We start from the raw sequence: 21,580 nt of genomic DNA, 5'->3' as shown, positions 1-21,580 counted from the left end.
TTTTTTCGCCTTTGTGGCAGATGCATTGCCTTTTGAAAAAGAGAGTAAGGCAGTGTCAGTTTCGCTGTAGCAGATTTCAAGCCACTGAGTTGCCCATGTCCTTATGGCTGGACTGTAGTGCCTGAAGGCAATCTTCACAGTACCTTTGGCTCTCTGCCTCATTGTAAGAAAACATAAAAGAGGAGACAATCTTTTGACTGCTGTGCTGGGGCATGGCTTCCTCATTTTTCTGGTGCAATGAGATGTTGCAATGCATCTCTAACATGAGCTCAGCTAACTTAGTGCCACTGAAATTTGAGGTGCAAAGACTCCAGTGGCAAGTTCAACGTGCTATCATGTTGGCAGTATCTGGAACTACTGAAAAAGTAGATTAGGGTCTTCTCAAGTAATTTCTGTGTATGTAATTTATCGTGAGTAATAACAAAATGAGAGTTTGGTTTTGGTATGATTTTGAGCTTTATCCCTTGCTTTGTTAGGAGAAAACCTCGGTTTTGCTGTTAAAATATGTAAATAATACACTGGTTATGTACTTGTATTTGTCATAATATATTTTAGTACCTGTGACTAATAGCTACAACAAATGAAACTACACATGTGCAATACTTTGGACTAGCCAGAGATGTTTTGATGCATCTCTGATGTTTTCAGAGGACAGATGCTCAGTGCATTTATTACTATAGTATTAGTACATCAGACATAGGGCTCGCATTATGGGATAAAAAAAGAATGCGAAAAATGAAGATCTTTTCCATAAAAATGTTTAATCTAAACAGAAGATTTAAGCAGATGAAATAGATATAATGAAGGAAGGATAATGGAGTGAGAAAATTTCACCTAAGGTCGCTGTGGATCAGTAGTACAGAACGTTTGTGGTTTTAATCCCAGTGAAATATTCTGTACAGGCTTTGTAGAGTCGATCATTCAGAAATCAGTAGCGATTTTAAAAATATGTGTACATGTTAAATTTGCAATTAATAATGTTGATTTTGTTTGCTGTATGATAAGCATTTTTCTGGAAAGTACTTTGCTGTTCTGCTTTGTTCTGATCAGTGTTATTTACTGTGACTGATAGCAGGGATTTTTTAGTAATTCCAGACAGTACCTTGATCAAGGTAGCTAAGTAGCTGTGCAGAAGTCTCAGTACTGAGTCTTTGTCAATAAGTGCTTCTTCATCCTTCAGATGCTGACATTGAGGATAGTTATATTTCTCTGACCAGAAAGGGAGGAAATAGTGAAGTTCTGGAGATTGAGTCTGATTTGAAGTTGTTTCTTTATAATTAATTAATAAATTATTTTGGAGCACCAAATAAAATATCTTTATACAGATTTGATTCCCTGACCAAATTTTACCAAATCCTGCATGTGGCCAAAAGTACGGGACAAAAGCATAGGTAGGAAGACTTGTGACTGGTGACTTATTTTCCTTTGAGTTTTGAGAATAGGGACACATTTGTCACCCAATTTCCTGTTGATATTTTTAAGGCTTTCTGACTTTGTTCTTTTTTAGAGGACAATTGAATGCTGTGATGCCATTAACTAATGAAATGGTTTTAATGTGACATCTCGGATAAATACTGGGATAAGGCCTAACACATCTTCCTAGCCAGCTGAAAGTGGTGTTATATTTTTAAGACATCAACAGTGTTATCCAGTCCACCTATTTCGTAGGAAATCCAACAGGGGAGAAATCAAATTGAAAGTAATCAGAGCTGTACTTCCTGTTTAAATGTAATAAAAAAAAAAAAATACTGTTAGTTTCTTCTCCCCCATCTTTCTGCATTTTCTCCTCTTTTTCCCTCTTTCCCTCTTTCTCACAAAAAAAAGCACTTTATCTTTTTTAAAAAAAAATTTCCCCTGTTGCAGCAGTAGCATCTAAGAACAGTCAGACTTCACTGAATGCAGGTGAACATATGGTATGTGACGGCTTAGGTCTCTTCCCTACTAATGCCGGTAGTTGAGTGGCTAAGGATGAGAAATATTATGTATTTATACCGCAATTATATGAATTATATGGTTTACTGTCTAAGTACCATTCCGCATCATGGTAATTATCATGATATTAAATAGCTGAGTGTCATCATAGAAGGAACACAAGTCATTACCACAGTTCTACATATGATAACTCTTAAACATAATTGCTATGTAATCTTTAGGTGATTGAATTATCATGCAGACCCATGTGCATGCTGCCAGCACAGCTATGCATAAAAAAAGCTGCTTAATCAAAGATTACTGCTGTTTCTTTTTTTTAATTGAATGATTTTCAAAACATGGCAATTCAGGGCCAGATTTTGGAAAAATATGCTACTTTTACTCAGCTTTGTTAAAATGTGTGATATGAGTTTGCTTCAATGAATGATACAAAGAGCACATATGCATAACTGCAACAATGCCATAGGTACAAAAGGGATACTTGCCTTTGCCTGGGCAGCATGTTGTGAATCCACAAACCCACAGAAGTCAAGTCATTGTCCTGATCAGATGCCTCTCTCTGGATCAGAGGCCTGACTGTTAAGGTAACTTTTGCAGATGTTACAAAGTGGTACCAGCTGGTCTTAGGGGAAGGATCATATACCCCATATAGGGGTTCCTATAACCATCAGAAAGTAAATTTAACAAATGTTAATGGAAGAGAATCTGACATTTTATATAGATTCATATGTTTTATGATGTATATTTGTTATGAAAGTTGCTTAAGCTGTAATGTCCATCAATTTTCTTTCATTTGTAGTATTTGTTCAAGGCAGTTGTATGTAGATTCAAAAGAGTAAAATCTGTATAGCAAATTTGTTTTACATTGAAGTATGTTTTTTGTGATAACAGAGTGACTTCCATGTAGATATTTTTTCTATAAACAGATTTCATGCTTTTCTAAAAGTTCTTTTCTAAAAGTACATACAAAAATCTCAGAAAGCATTTCTTGGCTCTCTTGACAGCTTGTAAGGAAAGCAAAACCAACAGGTTGATGTCATCTCTGTTACAATATTTTTCTAACCATTTTCTTTGTTTCTTCAAAACAAATTCCAGAAGTAATATATTTACTTGAGTCATGAACGTATACAAGGTAACCCCACCTCTGAAATCACATAGTTTCTTCTGAATACAGACTTAGAATATGAACCAGGATGGCCTCATTTCTGAGAGCAACATCCGCATCTGTGCCTGAGAAAATGTGTCCTTCTTGCATGCTGATAACTTTTAAATGGATTTCTTGCACTGCAAATACAGCATGCCACTCTGACATTTAATTCTGAGCTGATGAACATTCCTGGAATTTGTCATTCAGAAGAACCAGATCAGGCTGAGAGTTTTAGTTGCACTTAGAGCTTAATAAGTATTTATTATTGGAATGTGTATTGTAAGATGTGTTTTATAAAGAAAAGTGGTATTTCTAATATATATTGCTGCATTCTGATATACATGAGATCTATATTATATACTAATAAATATGGGATATTGCAGTCAATTTGTATTGCTCATGTTTTATGTACTGCATACAGTTTCTTCATTATTTAGTTGGCATAAACAGTAAGGGAGTCAAAGTTTATCATTTCATCAGAAGTCTTTGCAGCTTTAGGAAGATTTGGGGGTAGATTCAAGTTATATGGTTGTAATCTGTTTCATTGCAGAGTTCAACTGCTAACAACAAATCTGACACCTTTGGGTTCAAGTGTCTTAGTTCATTGTCTAATCAGAAGCAGAGATGAACAGAGACTGCATGATTATTGTGCAAATAACATCTCTGTCTACCTGCCTCTCTTCTTTCTCATGGCAAGAAGGGTCTAGAACTGGTGCTTCCAGTTGTGTGATGCAAGTAATGGCAAGAATGGGAGGTATACATGGCACAGGTTATTTCCAACCTGATAATTAAGGACGAGAGAATGCTATGGAAGACTCAGCATATGTAATTTGAAGAAGTGGTTGGAACTGAAAATTCAGAAATTAATCATGCTTCCCACCATAGTAGCAAAAATAAGTTAAGAATTTTTAAAAGTTGCAAGCAGTCACCAAAGAGCATCCCACAGAAGTAGGCAAAAATCAGATGTGCTTGAAGAATATATAATAAAATGCCAGCGTGAAATGGCTGGTATGAATATGGTATACCAATAAGAAGTGTGAATATTTTTGAAGAATATGGGTGGGAAATACTTTTTTCTTTAAAAAAAAAGAACATTTTTTTATTAATTCCCTTTTAAGAATTTTGGTTAGTGACTAAATAGTCACTAAATTGTCAGTTGTGAATAGTGTGGATGAAATGCTCATACAAATAGTAGCTAAGGCACTGGTGATTGATCATAGGTTAAGCAGTTTACAAAGGGGATTTCTTAAACAAATCTGTATAAATTTTTAGAGATCAGTATCTGTTTCCAATCTTTTACCAAGCTCTGCTTAAAAGACAAGATTCAATACTCAGCAGAAGTACGTCTGTTGAATGGAATCAAATTCTGCAGGTACTTTTACTGTGGATCTAGCCTCCAGAAAATTGTGGGAAATTGTGGTTCATACTTTAAAGTAGAGATTAAGCCATGAAAATAAGACAACATGAAATTTTGTAGTGTCATTATGCAACATTTATATGAATATTAGATTGACTTTAAATGATAATGATAGCATCCCTCAATTTTGTTCCTAGATTTTGAATAAAACCAAAACTGGAACAAAAATTAGCCCAAATGACAGAACTTTTTTTTTCTTCTCAAAATTAGTTGAGGTCACAACTTACCCAAGATTTCCATATAAAACTGAACTAGACAAGGCTTATGCCTATGGTTTAGATACAGTTTGAGGAATCATTTAAAATTGCCAGGCAATTTCTTTGGGCTCATGTTTTACTGTTTACAGTCCTCACAGATACCTGTACTGGATTTTAAAGAGGTGTCAAAGGAATTATTAATGACCACTCAGAAGCTTGTCTTTAATTTTCAACTATAATTAGGAAATTGTGCATGACAGCAACTATATTTGAAAGAAAACAAAAGATGTTCAGTACAGTTGTAGTATTTGTCCCTGCAAATCTGCTTTTTTTTATATCCTATGGATTAAATTTATGTCCTGCCTCATTCCTCCTTTTTATAGTATTAAATTATGGTCAAGAGAAAGTGTATTTCCAATGCATATCACATTTGCACATTTTTTATTCTGTTCAGGTACAATCTACAGGTGGCATGTCTGTTTTTCCAGTGGCCACAGGAATATATAATCGCTCATCAACAATGTTATTTGCTTTTTCCTTTAGGGGCTGATGTTATCAATTTTGATGGCCATGTAGTGTTACCATACAGATTCAGGAACAAGAAAATGAAAACACTGAAAGATGTCATCTCTCTGAAATTTAAGACCTCTGAAAGCGAAGGTGTAATCTTCCACGGAGAAGGACAGCAAGGAGACTATATCACCTTGGAACTGAAGAAAGCCAAACTTGTTCTAAATTTAAATTTAGGTATGCTTAGACTGTTTAGTTCTGTGCACTTTTTAACTCTCCCACAAAAATTTTGGGTCAAATATTACATCCTTTCCCCCCCCAGTAATATGGTAAGCCACATCATTAAATCAGATAATTTGGTGAAAGTGTTCTTCATTCCCTTTCTATATGGTTTGGGGATTGGGGGTTTTTTTCTGTTCCATTTCTTCCTTTTTATTCTGTGTGAGATACCATGAAAATAAGATCATACAGAAAAACAGGATCAGCAATATATTGTCATTAGAAACTTGCCACAAACAGGAAAAGCCTTGCTAGAATTATATTTGGCCTCAGCTGTGGCTTTGAGAGAAGGACGCTGTCATCAGTGCCGGAGGAATAAAGGTCACCCTTAGGAACCTTTCAGCAAAAAAAGTATCAATCTGGGAAGCTACAGGCCACTTGAAGTTGAGGTTCAGCAGGCTTCCTAGAATCTGAGAAGTAGGACTAGGAAAGGAAAGAAGACATATCAGTTTATCAGGCAATCTTATGATGGAGTCCTGTATATGTTACTCTAGTTCCAGCCTCCTTTTTCTCTCCCAGTGAAAGACTACAGGCTCATGAGTGACCAGATTTATAAAGTACATTTATTATGACAACCCCCCCCCATTTACCTAGTTTCGGGGGGAGGGGTGTCCCCTTCAAACAAAAAAGTTTTAGAAAAAGATTTCATGTAACTTTCCTCGGTTCTCTTATAGACATGTGAAGAGTAAATTATTCTGTTCATTATTTACATTGAATAGTAATTATTTCCACTAGCATTTTCTCCTGCTCTTTTTCTAAAGATCAACATGAGCAGATGAAGAGGAGGAAAGCACGTCTTCCTATAGCAGTTATCTATTTTTAACAATTTTAATTGCAATACTAACCCATTCATTTCCAGTTTCTCCATATTCTTTAGTTCAGTCTGTCTTTATAAGCTGTTATAACTTCCATATATGTGCTTGGTGGGGATGTTTCATTTATCACTAGGCTGCTAAATGGGAATACGCCTTGTGACACACACTCACTTTAATAAACAGAAATAATGGTTATGGTGTTATTCTTCCTCTGCCTGAGAGTATTGTCTTTGCACCAGAGTCAGTGGAAAATTATGTTCGTTTTGCCTGGTGAAATCCAGTGACTTAGTTTCAAACATTGTGGAGGAGGGGATGGAGGGAGACAGGGGTTGATTTAGGTTTTGCTTTGCACTGGATTTGACTTTGCATTGAAGAAACTGAGGCTCATGGACATGCATGGATTTTTTTTTTTTTTTAACCAATAGCTCTTGATTATTGGGCAGTGCAGCAATTTTTTAAACTTACTGCTGAATTAGTCACTTGCTGCTTCAGTAGAGATCTATGCTATCAACTTTTGCTGGCTTAGCTATGTCAGATTGCAATGAGATGTGATCTCTGACTAGCATAGCTGGACTGGCAAAAGCGCCTAGAAAACCCAGCAGAAAATTGCAAAACTGTACTCTTGCTAGTAGTTTGACTTCCAGAATAGGAGGTTTGTTGCAGGAGGAAAGACCGAAATAAGCTATGTTAGCAGAAGACATTTTTTTGCTGCTGTTAGCTCAGTCTGCATTAAGCCTTTTCCTATACATTCACTGGTATAGCTATACTGGCAGAACCTACAAAGTGTAGAACTTGGACTGAAAAGGCTTTTTGTTACCAAAGCCTGTTGTCAGGCTCCATGTCTCCTCAACAGTAATAAATCAGTACAGTTCCAGGGAAGCTCAGGACCCAGCCCGAAGGTGACAGCTTTTCATTTCTATAGTGTAGGGATGAAAACACAGAAAACCCCTAGTTGAAAAGGACTTTACAATTATGAATAACTATTTATTCAGATCACTGATCAGACACTTGCTGTATTTGGTCTAGGTATTTGTATTTATGGAAGCAAGTCTCCACTGGGCAGATCTTATCTTCATGGCAGACTGACTTCCTCCAGCTTATTGTGTGCCTGGTATGATTCAGGTGAAATATTGAAAGAGAAAGAGGAAAATATTTGCCTAGCTGGTATGAGGTGAAAATTGCTATTGTTTCTGTCTTCATCTTAGGCAGCAACCAGCTTGGCTCTATTTATGGCCACACATCCGTGATGACAGGCAGCCTCTTGGACGATCATCACTGGCACTCCATCGTCATAGAGCGCCATGGGAGAAACATCAATCTCACCCTGGACAGACACATGCAGCACTTCAGAACCAATGGAGAATTTGATTACCTGGACCTGGATTATGAGGTAGACAGTGAAACTTGTTTGTTTTCATTCAAATTTGCTTTATAAAGATAAGTCCAATAAGAAGACAAAAGAAAATTAATATAATTGAAGATGTTTTGGTACTTTTCTGTACATTTGTTTTAATTACTTTTTCCCTTACATTTCCTGAAATTTTCTTTCCAACACTGTTCTCTCTTAAGTGTAAATTAAGTTTCTCTTCATTAGTCTACCAGATCCCATCTGATGTAGGAGTCATCTCAGCCTTTTGTTTTAAAATGGGAGAGCTATGTTATTCAGCAAGCTAAGCATACATTACTTTTAAAATCTCTAAAAGCAGCTGCTGTAAGTGGGAAGTAGCTTAAAAAAATACGTTTGGGGTTTGTGTGGTGGGGTTTTTGTAGCAGGGGAGGGTCTACAGGGATGGCTCCTGTGAGAAGCTACTAGAAGCTTCCCCAGCTCCAAGTCGGACCTGCCTCTGGCCAAGGCCAAGCCCATCAGCGATGGTGGTAGTGCCTCTGGGAGAACAGATTTAAGAAGGGAAAACCTGCAGCAGAGAGGGGATTGGAATGTGAGAGGAACCCCTGTGCAGATACCAAGGTCAGTGAAGAAGGAGGGGGAGGAGGTGCACCGGAGGAGGGGATGCCCCTGCAGCCCGTGGTGAGATGGCAGGCTGTCCACCTGCAGCCCATGGAGGTGAGTGGGGGAGCAGATGCCCACCTGCAGCCCAAGGAGGACCCCATGCTGGAGCGGGTGGATGCCCCCCAAGATGGCCGTGACTCCATGGGAAAGCCCACGCTGGAGCAGTCTGTGCCTGAAGGACTGCAGCCTGCGGAAAGGACCCACGCTGGAGCAGTTTGTGAAGAGCTGCAGCCCATGGGAAGGACTCACACCAGAGAAGTTCATGGAGGACTGTCTCCCGTGGGAGGGACCCCACAGTGGAGCAGGGGATGAGTGAGGAGTTCTCTTCCCCCTGAGGAGGAAGGAGTGGCAGAGACAATGTGTGATGAACTGACCCCAACCCCCATTCCCCGTGCCCCTGTGCCACTGAAGGGGAGGAGGTAGAGAAAACCAGGAGTGGAGTTGAGCCTGGGAAGGGGGGAGGAGTGGGGGGAAGGAGTTTTAAAATTTGGTTTTACTTCCTGTCCTGCGTTCAGCTGGGATAGAGTTAATTTTTTATAGGAACCTGGGAGGTGGGGGGGCATAGCCAGGGCAGCTGACCTGAACTAGCCAAGGAGCTATTCCATACCATGTGACATCATGCTCAGTATATAAATGGGGAGCGGGCTGGGGGGAGCTCTCTCGACTTTCGGTGGGGGAAGTGGCGGAGCGTCGGGTTCCAGGTGGTGAGCAGTTGCACTGTGCATCACTCTTTTTGTATATTCTTTCATTAGTACCGTTGCTGTTGTTGTAACTTCTTTTTTTTGTGTGTGTGTGTTGTCCCAGTAAACTGCCCTTATCTCAACCCTCGAGGTTCCATTTATTTTTTCTTTTCTCTCCTCCGATTCTCCTCCCTATCCCACTGGAGGGGGGCGGGAGGAGTGAGCGAGCGGCTGCGTGGTCCTTTGTTACCGGCTGGGCTGAAACCACGACAGTCCTTTTTGGCACCCAACGTGGGGCTGGAAGGGTTGAGATAACGAGAGATCTGGCCAGAGCGTGTTGAAACAAATTTGTCATACGCATTTTCTTATATTAGATAAATAGATGTTAGTCACAACGTTGGTTCATTTGTTTACATGGTGGCGTTTTGTAAGTTCTTATGTGCTCTATGTATTGCCTGTAGTTACGTTTATCACCTCTGGGAGGGTGATTGGTATTATCATTTTGCTGTACTGGGCAATGTCGACTTGTGAAATGATTACATCACTGGTCATGAGGTTAAGCTGGTATCTGTATGAGGCAGTGATATCATTTCCATACTTCGGGCACCTTCTATCGGATTTTATTGGTAATTACACCCAATCCATGGGGAAGTCAGGGGGGGATACTTCCCCCCGTCCATTCGCCTCCCTTCTCTCCTTCCGACTAATTACAACAGCTTTTGAGAATTTTGAATATCCTTGGGATGCGCAAGCCAGTGTGCTGTTAGTGCTATGCCTCCTGAATATGTTTCAGGTCTTGTTTAGGGCTACAAAAAAGCTTTTTAAGAGTACCACCCAGAGATCTGCCCCAAAGCTGGATATTCATGGGTGGCACGGCATGTGGGAGGATATGGGCAGGTATCTAGAGAACTTCTCACCTCCAGTGGCTTGGAAGTTCACTCCCCAACAACTACAGAACCCTCATGAAGTGGTAGAATATTTGAAAGGAAGATGCTGTGGCTATTCCAGAGATGCACAACTCACTGCACTGTGCTGGGCCCTGGCCAGTATCTACCAAACACTGCTTGATATTAGGCAGCACCCTCAGGGGGAAAAGGGGGAAAAGATGGAAAACAGGGCAACAGGCACTGTGGCTACCCCAACCCCGACAACAGGCACCGTGGCTACCCCAACCCCGACAACAACAGACACCGTGGCTACCCCAACCCCGACAACAGACACCGTGGCTACCCCTACCCCGGCAACAGGCAGGGTGGCTACCCCAACCCCGGTGACAGGTACTGCAGCTAAACCAGAGAACCAACCTGTGCCAGTATCAGTTGCCCCTGTACAGAAAAAGAAACACACAAAGAAATCTGTTTCCTTAGTGAGAGATGAAGATGAACCAGGGTCATCGCGAGAACAGGAGGAAGAGGCAGAACCTGAAATAATTACCCGATCTCTATCCCTGAGTGAGTTGCATGACATGCGAAAAGATTTTAGCTGCCACCCAGGTGAGCACATTGTTACCTGGCCGCTCTGATGCTGGGATAATGGGGCTAGTAGTGTGGAATTAGAGGGTAAGGAAGCCAAGCAGTTGGGATCTCTGTCTAGGGAAGGGGGCATCGACAAGGCGATTGGGAGAAAAACACAAGTCCTCAGCCTCTGGAGGTGACTTCTGTTAGGTGTAAAGGAAAGATACCCCTTCAAGGATGAAGTTACATGTCACCAAGGCAAGTGGACCACCATGGAGAGAGGTATCCAGTACCTGAGGGAATTAGCCGTGCTGGAGGTGATTTATAATGATCCAGAAAATGCGCAGTCACCCACAGATCCAGATGAAGTCCAATGCACACAACCGATGTGGCAGAAGTTTCTATGAAGTGCACCACCAACCTATGCCAACTCATTGGCAGTAATGTCCTGGAAAGAAGGCTATGGACAAACGGTGGATGAATTGGCTGTCCAACTCCGGCAATACAAAGGAAGTCTCTCTTCCTCCCTACGGGCCTGTGTCTCGGCTGTAGAGGAATTGTCCTGAGAGTTCCAGCAATTCAAAGTGGATGTGTCCTCCTCCCCACCTTTACAGGCCCGCATCGCAGCTATTGGGAGTAAGCATTCCTCTGCCCAAGAGAGAGGAGAGAGAAAGCACACACGACAGGCTAACCTGTGGTTTTACCTGCGTGACCAGGGAGAGGACATGAGGAAGTGGGATGGAAAACCTACCTCAATCCTGGATGCACGGGTACGGGAGTTGCAAGAAAAAGCAATCAGAAAAGAGGATTCTTCTTGGAAAACTGCTGCTCCAGTTTCCTGTGAGCAGTCCCCCAGACGCAGTAGAAGGGCTGATCCCATTTCTGATCCTCTTGAAGGGACTTCTGATTCATGTGTGCGAAAAGTGAGTAACGGATACTCTAACCAGGATTAGAGGGGCCCTGCCTCCAGCCAGGTGGAGGAAAGGGACAACCGAGTCTACTGGACAGTGTGGATTCGATGGCCTGGCACATCAGACCCACAGGAATATAAGGCTCTAGTAGACACTGGTGCACAATGCACCCTAATGCCATCAAGTTATAAAGGGGCAGAACCCATCTGTATCTCTGGTGTGACAGGGGGATCCCAAGAGCTAACCATATTGGAAGCTGAAATGAGTCTAACCGGGAATGAGTGGCATAAACACCCCATTGCGACTGGCCCAGAGGCCCTGTGCATCCTTGGTATAGATTATCTCAGGAGGGGGTATTTCAAGGACCCAAAAGGGTACCGTTGGGCCTTTGGTATAGCTGCATTGGAGACGGAGGAGATTGAACAGCTGTCTACCCTGCCTGGTCTCTCTCAAGACCCTTCGGTTGTGGGGTTGCTGAAGGTTGAAGAACAACAGGTGCCAATTGCTACCACGACGGTGCACCGGCGGCAATATCGCACCAACCGAGACTCCCTGATCCCCATCCATAAGCTGATTTGCCAATTGGAGAGCCAAGGAGTGATCAGCAAGACTCACTCACCCTTTAATAGTCCCATATGGCCTGTGCGGAAATCTAATGGGGAATGGAGACTAACAGTAGATTATTGTGGGCTGAATGAAGTCACGCCACCGCTGAGCGCTGCTGTGCCAGATATGTTAGAGCTTCAATATGAACTGGAATCAAAGGCAGCTAAGTGGTATGCCACAACTGACATTGCTCATGCATTTTTCTCCATTCCTTTGGCGGCAGAGTGCAGGCCACAGTTTGCTTTCACTTGGAGGGGTGTCCAGTACACCTGGAATCGATTGCCCCAGGGGTGCAAACACAGCCCCACCATTTGCCATGGACTGATCCAGACTGCACTGGAAAAAGGTGAAGCTCCAGAGCACCTACAGTACATTGATGACATCATTGTATGGGGCAACATGGCAGAAGAAGTTTTTGAGAAAGGGAAGAAAATAATCCAAATCCTTTTGAAGGCTGGTTTTTCCATAAAAGAAAGTAAGGTCAAGGGACCTGCACAGGAGATCCAGTTCTTAGGAATAAAATGGCAAGACGGGCGTCGTCAGATCCCTATGGATGTGATCAACAAAATAGCAGCTATGTCCCCACCGACTAATAAAAAGGAAACACAGGCTTTCTTAGGTGTTGTGGGCTTTTGGAGAATGCATATTCCAAATTGCAGTCTGATTGTAAGCTCTCTCTATCAAGTGACCCGGAAGAAGAACGATTTTAAATGGGGGCCTGAGCAATGACAAGCCTTTGAACAAATTAAGCGGGAGATTGTTCATGCAGTAGCCCTTGGGCCAGTCCGGGCAGGACAAAGATGTTAAAAATGTGCTCTACACTGCAGCTGGAGAGAATGGCCCTACCTGGAGCCTCTGGCAGAAAGCACCTGGGGAGAACCGAGGCTGACCCTTGGGGTTTTGGAGTCGGGGATACAGAGGATCCGAGGCTCGCTATACTCCAACTGAAAAAGAGATATTGGCAGCATATGAAGGAGTTCGAGCTGCCTCAGAAGTGGTTGTTACTGAAACACAGCTCCTCTTAGCACCCTGACTGCCAGTGCTGGGCTGGATGTTCAAAGGGAGGGTCTCCTCTACACATCAGGCGACTGATGCCACATGGAGTAAGTGGGCCGTACTGATCACACAACGAGCTCGCATAGGAAACCCCAGTCGCCCAGGAATTGTGGAAGTGATTATGGACTGGCCAGAAAGCAAAGATTTTGGAATGTCGCCGGAGGAGGAGGTGACACGGGCTGAAGAGGCCCCGCTGTATAATAAACTGCCAGGAAATGAGAGGCAATATGGCCCTGTTCACTGATGGGTCCTGTCGCATTGTGGGAAAACATTGGAGGTGGAAGGCTGCTGTATGGAGTCCTAGATGACAAGTTGCAGAAACTGCTGAAGGAGAAGGTGAATCGAGTCAGTTTGCAGAGGTGGAAGCCATCCAGCTAGCATTAGACATTGCTGAAAGGGAGAAGTGGCCAGTGCTCTATCTCTATACTGACTCATGGATGGTGGCAAATGCCCTGTGGGGGTGGCTACAGCAATGGAAGCAGAGCAACTGGCAGCGCAGAGGTAAACCCATTTGGGCTGCTGCACTGTGGCAAGATATTGCATCCCGGCTAGAGAATCTGGTTGTAAAAGTACGTCATGTAGATGCTCACATACCCAAGAGTCGGGCCACTGAAGAACATCAAAACAACCAACAGGTGGATCAGGCTGCCAAGATTGAAGTGTCTCAGGTGGACCTGGACTGGCAACATAGGGGTGAGCTATTTATGGCTCGGTGGGCCCATGATACCTCAGGGCATCAGGGAAGAGATGCAACATGTAGATGGGCTCGTGATCAAGGGGTGGACTTGACCATGGACACTATCGCACAGGTTATCCATGAATGTGAAACATGTGCCGCAATTAAGCAAGCCAAGCGGCTAAAACCCCTGTCGTATGGAGGGCGATGGCTGAAATATAAACAGGGGGAGGCCTGGCAGATTGACTATATCACACTCCCACGAACCCGCCAAGGCAAGTGCCATGTGCTTACAATGGTGGAAGCAGCCACTGGATGGCTGGAAACATATCCTGTGTCCCACGCCACTGCCCAGAACACTATCCTGGGCCTTGAAGAGAAAGTTTTATGGCGACACGGCACCCCAGAAAGAATCAAGTCGGACAACAGGACTCATTTCCGAAACAATCTCATAGACACCTGGGCCAAAGAGCATGGCATTGAGTGGGTATATCATATCCCTTATCACGCACCGGCCTCTGGAAAAATCGAACGATACAATGGACTGCTGAAAACTACATTGAGAGCAATGGGGGGTGGAACTTTCAAACATTGGGATACACATTTAACAAAAGCCACCTGGTTAGTTAATACTAGAGGATCCGCCAATCGGGCTGGCCCCACCCAGCCAAGACTTCCACATACTATAGCAGGAGATAAAGTCCCTGTAGTGCGCATGAGGAGTATCTTAGGAAAGACAGTCTGGGTTAATCCTCCCTTAAGCAGAGACAAACCCATCCAAGGGATTATTTTTGCTCAAGGACCTGGGTACACCTGGTGGGTGATGCAAAAGGATGGGGAAGTTCGATGTGTACCTCAGGGAGATTTGGTTTTGGGAGAGAATAGCCAGTGAATTAGGCTGTAGGATATTTAACTGCTAAATAACCTGCCAATGTATGTCATTGTATCTATAGTGTCTATATGCCATATCAAGGGTATTACTGTAAGAATTACCCAAATGACTGAAGGATGGACTTTGAAACTGAGCAAAGTACAACAGTGATAGAACTTGAACCGGCGCCCGGCAATTTCCTCAAGATCAACATCTTCGACCTGCAGACCAAGGGTGTGGGCTGCACCAAATGTACCAGCCACAAGTTCCAGAGGCAGCATACAACAACCCAACACCTCACACCACCTCTCCTATCCTGAAGAACTGTTACAACAGATGGAGCCCCAAAGTCATGGACTAAATAAAATTGACGGACACATTAGAGGGATAGCCCATCAACTAAGGGAATACTATTTGTATGTGTGTGTGGGGGGGTGTCCATAGACATATATATATAAGACAAGGAAAGTGGTAGTGGTTGATTGGAAAATGTAAGATCTGGGCATGATGTAGATGGTGTAGAATAAGGGGTGGATAATGTCCTGCATTCAGCTGGGATAGAGTTAATTTTTACAGGAACCTGGGAGGTGGGGGGGGCATAGCCAGGGCAGCTGACCTGAACTAGCCAAGGAGCTATTCCATACCATGTGACATCATGCTCAGTATATAAATGGGGAGCGGGCTGGGGGGAGCTCTCTCGACTTTCGGTGGGGGAAGTGGCGGAGCGTCGGGTTCCAGGTGGTGAGCAGTTGCACTGTGCATCACTCTTTTTGTATATTCTTTCATTAGTACCGTTGCTGTTGTTGTAACTTCTTTTTTTTGTGTGTGTGTGTTGTCCCAGTAAACTGCCCTTATCTCAACTCTTGAGGTTCCATTTTTTTTTTCTTTTCTCTCCTCCGTCTCCTCCCTATCCCACTGGAGGGGGGCGGGAGGAGTGAGCGAGCGGCTGCATGGTCCTTTGTTACCGGCTGGGCTGAAACCACAACACTTCCTAATATCCTTGTTTTGATTTGATTAGTAGTAAATTAAATTGATTTTTTTTCCCCAAGTTAAGTGTGATTTTTGCCCATGACCATAATGGGTGAGTGATCCCTCCCTGTCCTTGTCTCGACCCATGAGTGTTTCTTTATATTTTCTCCTCCCCATCCCACCAGAGGGGAGGAGTGAGAGAGTGGCGTCATGATGGTTTGTTGCCCGCTGGGCCTAAACCATGACAATATCATACAATCTGTTATTCTATTCAGGTGATAATTTTGCACTTGAATCAGAAAGCCTCATTCTGTGGTGACAATTAGTATTTGTTTTCAGCAAAGCAAGCAGATGAGAACCTTTTTACTAATACGGATCTTGATCTTTCTTGTCTTAGGTAAGTAGGTAGGTACTTGTATTTTCACAAATATGCCACCAATAACTTCTTTTTATAAAGAAACAATAAAAAGTTAGGAAAGTTCTAATAAAACTTTTGTTTAATCAGTCGGGTTAATGCACACAAATGTTGGTAGTAATTAAACATGGATTTGTTGTTTGATTACACTCTGGCTTCTGCTACGATGAACTTGTTTGGTTCCTCTAAATTGTTATATGAACTTCAGCGTGTTGGTTATTACAACTTTGTATAATGATTTTCTTGCAGTCTTTACTGTTTCTAATGAGAATTAATGCTGTTGGCTGAGCCAAATACATGTATTTCCATTCTTGCAACTTTTTAAGCAGTAAGAGGGAATCAAAATGATGTAATACAGAAAAGTTTGAATTAACTTGTGTATTGATATTTTTACAAACAATCTTTTGATCAAGAATATGATATGAATGTTTGAAAAAATTACTTATGATTTTAAATGTTACAGAATTAAATATTTACTTATATTGCAACAAATCTTTATGAAGATCTTATTTGGTAGCAGTTATAATGAGAAAATAATGAGCAAATTTGCCTCTACCTCTATTACTCATCAAGGACTGAAGATCTGAGTTGAGCTACTGAAAACTCACATAAATAGATTTGAATAAAGATTTTCAAGTGAGTGAACTACAGAAAAAGTTAGGCTGAATGCCATAAGCCAGGGTTGGGCAATTCATGTGTATATATATATATATAAAACATATATATATATATATATGTAGCGTGTTTACACAATAAATATATTGCATACAATAAATTTAACCCTAGTAAGACTAGAATCCAGAAGATTCACTGTCCTCTCTTTGACATTAGAGACCTTACTGGCAGTTCTCAAAGATACATTTCGGTCTCCATGTACATGGATCCCCTTGTGTTTAATGGAACTTATTCGAGTGTGTGGGGATACATGTTTCTGTGGTTCATATAAATGCAAGAGCCTTAACCTCTTCTCCTTCCTTTCCTCTCAGTTCTCTCACTGGTTTTGGAGTTAGTCATCACAGACTATATTTAAATATGTTGCCCTTGTGATAAATTAATCACAGTGAACAAACCTGAAAGTATCAAAACTGTTTTTCATTGAAAAAATAGTGTCTAGCTTAATCTCTTTCAGAAAAGGTAAGTAAACACAAAAGAGGAATAAGCATTAGTGCTGATTGCATTTTCAAGATAAAAAAAAATTAATCCTCTTGAGTCCCTCTTAACTCACTGTCATGGTACATGGTTTTTTGCAATTTTTCTCCTTTTCTTCAAAATGCTTTCCTTTCCTTTTTCTCTTGACCAAACACATGACTATAACATGCAAAAGAATGTTTGACAGCCATTAAAATATTACAGTCACATTCTTCAGTTCATGTAAAGTTCTATATCTTGTCTAAAGTCAAGTCATGTCAATTTATAATACCTGAGGATGTGTCCTACAAAACGCTTTTACATAGCTGGTATGTGCTATTTATAAATATTTGGTTTTCAGCTGTATAGCTTTAGTTCTTCTTACATGCCAAGTTAAAGCCTTCTCTTTGGGGTAGAAAGTGATATCTTACATGCTTTTAAAATGGGAAATGTGTCCCTAGAGCTGTGTTTTCCTGCTCTCAGTAATAACAAATGGAATTAACAATGAATGATATTTAAAAGCTTGACTCTGCCGAATCTCAGCAGCAGACTACAAGTTCACATTTTTGTGAGCACTTGTGGGGCAGGGAAGCTAGGTGTCATTACTATTTATGCCATCATCTATTGAATATAAATACTTAACATAGATTGCAGGAACTAATCTCATGAGTCCCTTATCCTTCACATTTGGTCTGCAAAATATTAATGAAAATGTTTAGCATTTATTCACTTCCAAACATTTCAGAAAATACCCTGATGCAGTAGAGACCTGTATAGTCTCTATGGAGTGACAGGGAGAGTCTTCGTAAGAGATGAACATTTTTTGTTCATCATTTGTTTTTCTTTGTTTTTTAGCACTAGAGATTCTGGATAAGCCTGTGGTTTAGGGTAATGAAATTCAGCATTAAGAGAAAAACAGTTCCTGTTTGACCTTGATGGCTGAGTCTTTGTGGTGGTTGTCTTCATCTTCTCTGTGGAGCTGATTTGGCGTGCTAAGTCATGCGGTAACTCCTCATTGACTAAAACTACATGATAAAAGCATGTTCTCAGTAGTGGAAGGTGATTCTTTCTGACAGGGCATAGCATCTTTAACTATGTGATTCTGTAAAATTCTTCTGGATGAAGTAGATATATAAACATTAAAGGAAACAAATGCATCGTATTGGAGCCCACTGCTGCTGTGTGGTAGTCTGAGCTCTAGCACACAGTTAGAGCTGAGTGAATTGTTTGAATAAGATTATCCAGCTAATTTCACATCTACTCTTGTTTAGAAAAACACTGAGATGGACATTATTCCAAGTTCTTTGTTTAAAATACGTATTGTTCAGTAGCGATCAGAAGAGCAGTCTATATATGAACAACTGTGATGTGTGCTCACTATTTGGACAGTTGCAATAATACTTGGGATTTAATACCATAAATATTTGCAATCATAAATTCATTACAGATTATTTTTCTGCTTTTGCAGTGCTTATTTAATTTTCCTTTTTCTGTAAGCAGTGTTGCCAGCTCTTTCATTCGCCATGTTTAAGCATTCAAAGAAAGCAAATACATCTACAGCAAATTTATTTATAAGCCTTTGCCCTCCAGTAACTATCTCACATTTTCTGTTTCATTCAAAGATAACCTTTGGAGGCATGCCTTTTTCTGGGAAGCCAAGTTCTAACAGTAGGAAAAATTTCAAAGGCTGCATGGAGAGCATCAACTACAATGGCAATAATATCACTGACCTTGCCAAGAGGAAGAAATTGGAACCTTCTAATGTGGTAAAAGCATAATTTAATGGTCATCTAAACTTCTGCTTGTCCTTCTAAAGGAGACTAGAAGGTTTTTGGGTGTGTGTAGCTGATATCCGTGTGATATAATGGAATGATATAGAACACAAAACAGATGTTATCACATACCCAAAGATCTTATTGTATGTACATTTGTGACATTTTTTTATCATTATGCCTGAGCATTTTACTTCTGAGGTCCCATTTCATCTTTCCAAAACTAACCTTCAGTATCAGATAACTACTTTTTAAAAGAAAATGAGCTGAACCAATAAATACTTCTTTCCTTTCCTCCCAAATTATGGTAGTCCAAAACCAGCACAGACAAAATTTACTATAAAATCAATTGCAGCTTTCTCATGGCTTTAAATCCTGGTATCTTCCATCCTTGCAGAACTAGTTGGATTGCTGGATTGCAAAAGTTGTTGGAAGGGAATACTTCTACAGGCCTTTCTGATAGCTCTGAAAAGCCTTGAGATAATAGACTTGAAAATCATTATTTAGCTTATTAACATTACAGAGCTTATTAACATTTTATTCTATTTTTTTCTCTTGCTTAAGCATTCATAGTTGCTTTCATGTTCAAACTTCCGGCTTTATGGGCAGCGTGATTAAGAAAGAATGTACTTTAATTACTGTATTTTTAAGGCTCTAAATGTTCCTAAAATTGCTTGCTGGCATACAAAGGCAATGTGGATAAGAAATAAATGTATTATTACCATAAGTTTGAGATGGTATGAATAAGTTGTTCAAGGCTTTCTTCTGTACCAGTTTACAGCCTTCACAAAGTCCTGCTAACAATATGTATGGTTCCACTATTGCTTTTCTCTTTACATAACAGAGTAAAGATTTACATATGAAGCGATGATGAAGTGCAAAGGATTGATTACCATTTAATTACTACTCACATAGTAATATTGAAGTTCCATATAATTGTATGAACAATATGGTTAAATGGTCAAGGTAATATGAAGGATAATTTTGAATATGTGATGTTTGCCTATACAAACTCAGTAATGCAGCCTGGTGTTTAGAACCTTTTCTGTACATCAATTTCTTCAGTATTGTCAAAGGCAAAGATCATGATATTTATGCCATGGAGGAAGACTCCACTTTTAGAATTTTTTTGACCCAGTTGCATGAACTCCTGGATCTTTGACCTTTTTTTTTCGATAATTGCTTGTGATTTCCTGCCTGCAGTGCATTTTGAGCTTGTAATGTAACCATGATTTTCAAAGATTGATGCCTGATTTAGAAATGGATCTTTGTACAGAAGCAATCTCCCCAATTTGCACAGTCGAGTCCACTGCAAGTTAGTAGGTCATATTCTTAAAACCTTTTTCTGAACACAAGTGTTACTTAAAAGGTTTCTGTAGTGCAAATCCTATCCTTTCAAAAGTACGACATAGCTAGCAGGCCTGTAAAGTCTCTGTAAAATCATCTTTCTGATCTTTTGTTTGTTTGTTTCTTTCTTTCTTTCTTTCTTAAATTTTGTTACCTGTAACATGAAAGTAAAATCCACATAAGAAGCTTTGACAGTGTTAGTGCTACATCAAAAGGCTATGGCATGCTGGTTTAATTTGATGGTTCTGTTGATTTCCAATTCTGAGAATGGCTATAAAAATAGAAGTGACCTTTGTTTTCAGTAGAATTACTTAAATTGCTTCAGCTCTTCAAAAGCAAAATCAATTCTACTCTAACTAAATCAACATGGAATTTTATGTTTCTTACAAAACCTTTTTTTTCTCCTAATTTTTAGCCTGATTTAGACTCAGTTGAGACTACTGTTGCCATTAATCATGTTTATGATGATGGCACTTAAGCAATCCAGCAAGGATCAAAGCTCCATTGTAGGAGATCCTGTACAAACCCTTAACACTAGGCACACCCTGCCCTAAACAGTGTATTATCTGAAGAGGCAAGACAGACAAAACGTAATGAAGTGGAACACAAGCAAAGTAATCAGTATGGTGATGAGAAGCATCATAAGGGGGGAAAAAACAGAGGAAAGAAGGATATTACAGAGGTGTGAGACAGAAGAAAAAATTATTCTTAGATGCACATAGTTGAATTTCAGAAGTCACACAGTGAAAGGGAGTCGACAAGTTAATTTTACAGAATGAGGAGGCCCAGAGAACCAAAGTTGATAATAAGATGATAATTTGATTTGTCTCTGAACAAAATTAAAGTAAAAAAAATTTTTAGGTCTCATATAGATAGATGTTATGAGCAAAAAGCACCGCCAAGCATCTCTTTAATTTATTGAACAGTAAGGACAGAAAGGCAGTTTAAAAGCATTTTAAGTTTAAATAAAGTCCAACACTGACTTTAATAACATATTTATTTTAGATTTAGAGGGTAAGAGTAAGGGGAAAAAAAGTTTGGCAGTCCTTTGTGACATATAAGATGGCAACAGCTCTTTGGGGAGAATAAGTCAGATGGATGATCTTGAGCAGTTATTGTTCATATTAGTGGCGCCTGATTTGTTTTCATAGGAGATATATGAGGCAAATGATAAAGATGGCCAAAAGGGAGAGTCAGGGAAAAAAGGACAGGTGAGAGAGAATGTAAGTGTCTGCTTTTCTCCTGAACCAAGCTGCAAACAAGAGTTGGCAGTGACTAACTAGCACAGTAGATGCTAACTCTTGTATACAGCTTGGCTCAGGACTAAGACAGAAACAGGGAACACACTTGCAAAGAATCTTCCAGTCCATCTTTTCTATGTTTTCTACTA

The 21,580-nt window shown here is 40.6% G+C and overlaps 1 protein-coding gene across 3 annotated transcripts in view; it reads left to right on the top strand.

The window, feature by feature from the left end:
- Positions 1 to 21,580, top strand: part of CNTNAP2 (contactin associated protein 2) — a 1,249,274-nt gene that overhangs the window by 589,682 nt on the left and 638,012 nt on the right. For 2 of the 3 annotated variants that reach the window (XM_052795237.1, XM_052795244.1), the window contains 3 exons: positions 5,237 to 5,440; positions 7,503 to 7,687; positions 18,694 to 18,837. In XM_052795237.1, the coding sequence (XP_052651197.1) occupies positions 5,237 to 5,440; positions 7,503 to 7,687; positions 18,694 to 18,837 (533 nt within the window). Of the gene's footprint in view, positions 1 to 5,236; positions 5,441 to 7,348; positions 7,420 to 7,502; positions 7,688 to 18,693; positions 18,838 to 21,580 lie in introns of those variants that run through there. The other variant, XM_052795253.1, reaches the window with a different exon arrangement.

Source organism: Harpia harpyja, chromosome 1, assembly GCF_026419915.1.
Source record: "Harpia harpyja isolate bHarHar1 chromosome 1, bHarHar1 primary haplotype, whole genome shotgun sequence".
Classification (NCBI taxonomy): Eukaryota; Metazoa; Chordata; class Aves; order Accipitriformes; family Accipitridae; genus Harpia; species Harpia harpyja.
Note: the sequence above shows the minus strand (reverse complement) of the source record. Positions and strands in the feature narration are given on the sequence as shown.